This window comes from Ailuropoda melanoleuca, chromosome 12, assembly GCF_002007445.2.
Source record: "Ailuropoda melanoleuca isolate Jingjing chromosome 12, ASM200744v2, whole genome shotgun sequence".
Taxonomy (NCBI): domain Eukaryota; kingdom Metazoa; phylum Chordata; class Mammalia; order Carnivora; family Ursidae; genus Ailuropoda; species Ailuropoda melanoleuca.
This window is the reverse complement of record NC_048229.1, coordinates 63,857,934-63,863,933: the sequence shown is the minus strand read 5'-3', so window position 1 is coordinate 63,863,933 and position 6,000 is coordinate 63,857,934. Positions and strand designations below refer to the sequence as shown.

The window sequence follows — 6,000 nt, the reverse complement described above, 5'->3', positions numbered from 1 at the left end:
CTAACCCCTCCACCCCCTGCCTGCGGTACCATCCCCCCTCTGAAAGCTACACCTCAGGAGTTCTCCCATATTGTCCATGTGACACGGGGAGGTGGACTGGGACAGGACAGGCCCAGGTATGTCCACATGCCCTGCCTGACCTGGAGGTCATGTCCCCAACTCTAACCTTGTCTTGCTGCCCCCAGCCACAACCATTTGCCCCAGCTCCTGAGACAGCTTTTCCAGAACAGGCTACAAGATGTTAACCTGCGAAATTTCAGTCGTGGCCAGACCAGCTTGGACAAGCTTAAGGACGGCCTTGTGGGTGCCCAGGTACCACAGGGATACGCGGGGTACCACAGCATGGCTGCTGGGGAATATTGGGGCCACAGAAGCCCGGATAGGCAGGCCTCTTGGTGATTAGATTCATAGAACACACAGTGTGTCATCATGTGGCTGCCGGGAATGTGGGGGCACTGGAGGCCAAGACAGGCCAGCCACATGGGTGCCCAGGTTTTGTGGAGATACACAGAAAGTGACCCGAAAATCTCTGGTGAGTGTGGGGGCTGCTAGAGCCAAAAGGACATAGTGGATTGGCCTTGGGGCATTCACATAGCACAGGAAAAAAAGAGCAGACAATGATGTTTCACAGTCCACAGTCTGACTGCTGGCAACAAGCTTCATAGTCATCAGGATACCATAGGGTCATGCGGTATTTCAGTCTGGGCCACTGACCCAAATGAGTGGTTTGGGGGCTGAGGAGGAGTGGCAGGCCAAGGACATTGAAGACCACCCTAATCTCATTCCGGACCCCCGGGGCCTACCTCTAGTTCTGGTCAGCCTATGCCCCCTGCCAGACCCAGGACCAGGATGCCCTGCGCCTCACCCTGGAGCAGATTGACCTCATCCGTCGCATGTGTGCCTCGTACTCTGAACTGGAGCTTGTGACCTCAGCCACAGGTGGGCTGGCAAATGGGATATAATTAGGAGCTTGCTCTGGTGGTTCTGGCCCTGGGCTCTGACCACTTGATGATCCATCCTCTTCTAGGTCTGAACAGCACGCAAAAGCTGGCCTGCCTCATTGGTGTGGAGGGCGGTCACTCACTGGACAGCAGCCTCTCTGTGCTGCGTAGTTTCTATCTGCTGGGAGTGCGCTACCTGACACTCACCTTCACCTGCAACACGCCCTGGTAAGCACAGTGCCTAGCCAGGGCAAAATGGCAGATGGCATGGTGGGGAAACAGCCAAAGAGGTGAGGACAGAGGAGTCCACCCCAGCAGGTTCCTCACACTCCCAGAAACCTGCTGGCCCAGGTCCTTACTCTGTTCCGGATGGACAGACAAACAGACTGAAGAGCCCCCAGGCTCTGATGCCCATGATGTGGCCTTTGAGAAACTGCCCTCTTCTGGCTGTCCTGCAGGGCAGAAAGTTCCACCAAGTTTAAACACCACGTCTACACCAACATCAGTGGGTTGACAAGCTTTGGTGAGGTGAGGACTCCTGTTCCAGACCCTACCCTACCTGTTCCCTACAAACAGATAATGTGCGTGTATGTGCGTCCTTGACATCTCCCCCACCTCAAAAATAAAATTGAAAAAAAAAAAAAACCTGTCTCTGCAGAAGGTGGTAGGGGAAATGAACCGCCTGGGCATGATGGTAGACTTGTCCTGTGCATCAGACACCTTGGTACGACAAGCCCTGAATGTGTCGAAGGCTCCTGTGATCTTCTCCCACTCAGCCGCCAGGGCCGTGTGCAACAGTGTGCTCAATGTTCCCGATGACATCCTCCAACTTCTGGTGAGTAGCTACTTCAGCCCTCAAATCCAGAGCTAGGTGAGCTTCATATAAACATTCTTGACCTTGATCAGAGCTACTAGCCCAGGCCTCACCCTTGGACCCAAGACTTGTTAACTGTCTCCCACTTCTGAAAATCTCCACTCCAGGACCCACAAACCCAGAGGTGAAGCCTCTTCCAGTCCCTGAAGCTAGGACTGAGCACTGTCCTTCCAGGGCCCCCAGAGCCCAGGCCAGAAGAGTCAAACTGAGTGTCCATTTGTTTATCCTTGTAGAAGAAGAATGGTGGCATTGTGATGGTGACGCTGTCCATGGGGGTGCTTCAGTGTAACCTGTTTGCTAATGCATCCACCGTGGCAGGTGAGCCTCACTTGGACTTCTGCCCTTCTAGATTGAGCCTGTGGCCATGGGGGGCCCTTGAGACAGCACCAACAGTTCAGCATGCCTGTTGGGCAATGGGTGGACCTCTGTCAACCCAGGGCAACAGACACAGTTCTTCACTGCCACCCAGATCTGGGGCCACAATCTGTGCTGGTGTGTTTGGGGGAAGCAACTGCCTCTGCCTCTGAATCTCTTTGCTCTCACCTCTCTGGACAGTACAGGCAGGCTCTCAAGGAACCCAGAGGCAGGGTGGCTCCTGGGGCAGAAAAAATTCTGAAAGTGCAGCTCTGAAGTCCACTGTTGAGCCTACAGCCACTTCAAAACTCACAACTGGCCAGAGGCTCCATGAAGCCAGCTGTCATGGGGTGGAGTGCTGTAGGCAGGAGAACTGGCCAGGGCTGAGCTCCCCAGACCAGGGCTAACTCCAGCCTAGTGCTTCCCACCAGTAACCCCTACTCTCTAGATCACTTTGACCACATCAGAACAATCATTGGATCAGAGTTCATCGGGATTGGTGGAAATTATGATGGGTCTGGTCGGTGAGTGTTTCCCTGGGGTTTGTCTTAGGTAGGGGTACAGGAGGGAGTTCTTTAGTCTCTGTTCCAATGCCATGGTCCTCCCATCCTTCAGACCTTGACTCTAGGCTCCTGTTTTCCAGCTCCTCTGATATCTCTCCACTCCCAGGGCATGTTTCCTGGGCTCTCCCTGTCCCTCCTGTGACCTGGTGGACCCCCCACTCCCACTCCAGAACATCACATTCATTAAATGCCCTCCTCTCCTAGCAGAGCTCATTTGCCCAGCACATGCTCCACTCCCAGCCCAGCAGATCTGTTTTGGGCCAATCATTTGCTCAGGGCATAAATAGCTACAGAAGCTCAGTCTTCAAGGAGCTCCCAAAGTGACATTCAGTAGCCTGGAGAACATGGCCTTCAATTTTGCCTATGTGATTGGGGCTGGTGGGATGGTGGGCCCTAGACCAGGATCAGGGCTGAGTTTCCACAGCTGGCTGACTCATGGCCACACAGGTTCCCTCAGGGGCTGGAGGACGTGTCCACGTACCCGGTATTAATAGAGGAGCTGCTGAGTCGTGGCTGGAGCGAGGAAGAGCTCCAGGGTGTCCTTCGTGGAAACTTACTGCGGGTCTTCAGACAGGTGGAACAGGTATGCGGGCCTGGACAAAAGGATGTTGCAGTGGTTTGAATAGGTGGGGGGGGCTATGGGAGCCACTAACTGCGACTCCCACCCCCAGGTGAGAGAGGAGAACAGTGGGCAGAACCCTGTGGAGGATGAGTTTCCAGACAGGCAGGTGGTCAGGTCTTGCCACTCCCACCTCCTGTCTCAGCCGCAGAGTGAACACCTGGCCACACACTTGGAGGTGACCAAGTGGCCAAAAAATCAGGTCCTCCAGAGGTCCTCGAAAGCCTCCCCATACTTTGTTCTAGGTCTTGTGGCTACTGCCACATTCTCAATCCTCATCCTGTGTCTCTGGTGACCGGCCATTCTCCCCGAGGCCACTGTGGCAAAGTCTCACAAAGTGCCCCTCCTGGTCATCCAGACACCAAGTATATGCTGAGAATAAACATTTTGGGTGTGGAGCCTGGTGTGAAAAGTCTTTCCTTCTCCCTGGGGAGCAGGGGAGTGGGGTCTGGTGGGCTCTTGGTTGGTGAGGGGTCTTGTAGGTCTAGCCTCAGCTGCTTGAGATGAGTGGCCTCCAGCTTTGCCTCTTTCCAGAAGCAATGAGGGATCTTACCATATTCTTATGCTAAAAGCCTGAGCCCACAGAAGATCACAAAGGAATCTAGTTCTGTGTGGTTCTATCCCATCATGGAATGTGACAATGGGTGGGTTCCCAGTCTCTGAAAGGTTCAAGTGTGTGTGTGTGTGTTTTAAGATTTATTTATTTATATTAAGGAGAGGGGGCTGCGGGAGAGGGAGAGAGAATCCAAGCAGACTCCACCCTGAGCATGCAGCCGGAGCCAGACGCAGGGCTCCATCTCATGATCAGATCACAACCTGAGCCAAAACTAAGAGTTGGATGCCTAACCGACTGGGCCACCCAGGCACCCCGTGTGTGTGTTGTGTGTGTGTTTAAGAAGCTGAAGCTGATACCATTTATAAAATAAACAGTAACTTGTTTGGAGATATCAAGACAGAAAATTTATAAAGATTATAGATTTTTTGAAATAAAGTCCTGATTTGTTGTTAAACTGATTTTTTAGTGGAGGGGGGAAAATCAAATCTTAAAAAGAAAAAGAAAAGGAAACTAGCACCATCTTTGGCCCTCCATCTTTGGCCACTTTTCCTCTGCTGATCCACTCAGGCCAGAGCCTGATATAAGTTCCTTCCATGGGAACTTGAAACTGGGAGAAAGAGAAATTATACTCTCTGTGTATGTATGTGTTATATACAGTGCCCATGTTATAAATCATGTCCATATATATCTAGGTCTATTTTTGAATTCTGTTCCATTTACTTGTTTATCTATCACAATATCAATACCACAATGTCTTAATTTCAGTAACTTTTAAACAAGTCTTGCTATCTGGCAGAATGAGTTCTGTCACTTTAAGGGTATTATTTCAATCAGTATTTGATCAGATAAATAGATCTACTATGAATGATATAAAATAAGAGATTTATCATAGAGACTGGACTTCATGCATATGTAAAGGCCAGTGGAAAAATCTGTGCAAGGCTGTTTGTGTATCCGGTGCTGCGTCTTAGTCTATACAGATAAGCCAGCCAGAAGTTAGGAGGGAGAGCTGCATGTGAGTAAGGAGAACAAAGACAAACTGGGACAATTGGATATTCATTTGAGGAAAAGAAAAAAAAAAGATTATTGACCCCTTAGCTCACACCATACAGAATGCAACATGCAATATAAAATTAATTTGAATATATTATTGATCCAAATGCAAAAGGCGAAAGATTAAAACTCTTAGAAGATAATGTAGGAAAATACTTTGGTGATCTCAGCATAGGGACACTGGACATAAAAAAACCTTAATGGCAAAGGAAAATACTGATAAATTGGATGACATTAAAATTAATAACTTGCATTTGTCATAAAATACCATTAAAAAGGGTAGAAAAGCAAGCCACAGAGTAATTGTCAACATTTATAACTGACAGAAAATTTATATCCAGAGGCAGACAACCCAATATAAAAACAGGCAAGATATCTGAATAGGAACTTTATAAGAAAGGATATTCAAATGGCCAATAAGAATATGAAAAGGTAGCCAACCTTATTAGCCACGAAGGAAATGCAAAATAAAACTCATAGTGAAGACAACTAAAAATTTCAACAGGTGAACAGTACCAAGCGTTAGCAAGAACGTGGTGGAGAAACAAGCATACTTACACCCTGCTGGTGGCAGTATAAACTGACAAAAACTGCTTTGGAAGACAGTTTGACATTTTTTACTTAAGTTGAAGATGCATATATCCAAGGACGCCAATGGTTCTTTCTCTCAAAGTAATGTTGAGTGAAAGCCAGGACAAAATAACATATCTCATATTATTCCATGTATATAAAGTGCAAAACAGGCAAAAGTGATCTATACTGTTACAGTCAGTTTGGGGGGCGCTAATGCCTGGAAGTGGGCATGAGGAAGGGCTTTTGGGTTTCTGGTAAAGTTCCATGTCTTGATCTGTGTGCAGGTTGCACGGGTGTGTTTATTTTGTGAACATTCAGCATGCTATATACATGTATGGTATGTGAATTTTTCTTTTTCTTTTCTTTTTTAAAATTTATTTTATCTTTTATTTTTTTAAAGATTTTATTTATTCATTTGCCGGGGAGAGAAAGAGAGAGCACAAGCAGGGGGAGCAGCAGGCAGAGGG

The 6,000-nt window shown here is 48.5% G+C and overlaps 1 protein-coding gene across 1 annotated transcript; it reads left to right on the top strand.

Moving 5' to 3' along the window:
• Window positions 1-194: 194 nt before the first annotated feature.
• LOC100475142 (dipeptidase 3) lies at window positions 195-3,658 on the top strand. Its single transcript, XM_034639054.1, has 9 exons — window positions 195-312; window positions 810-939; window positions 1,028-1,169; window positions 1,400-1,469; window positions 1,600-1,776; window positions 2,049-2,133; window positions 2,618-2,693; window positions 3,180-3,315; window positions 3,404-3,658. The coding sequence occupies exons 2-9, from the start codon at window positions 894-896 to the stop codon at window positions 3,644-3,646; spliced, it is 975 nt and encodes a 324-aa protein (XP_034494945.1). The 5' UTR covers window positions 195-312; window positions 810-893; the 3' UTR covers window positions 3,647-3,658.
• Window positions 3,659-6,000: the final 2,342 nt, after the last annotated feature.

What these genes read in the sequence shown, in the direction of transcription:
- LOC100475142 (XM_034639054.1), top strand. Translation starts at nt 894, where the DNA reads ATGTGTGCCTCGTACTCTGAACTGGAGCTTGTGACCTCAGCCACAG. An exon ending in ATGACATCCTCCAACTTCTG is followed by an intron (nt 1,777 to 2,048) that starts GTGAGTAGCTAC and finishes TTATCCTTGTAG; the next exon opens with AAGAAGAATGGTGGCATTGT. An exon ending in AATTATGATGGGTCTGGTCG is followed by an intron (nt 2,694 to 3,179) that starts GTGAGTGTTTCC and finishes ATGGCCACACAG; the next exon opens with GTTCCCTCAGGGGCTGGAGG.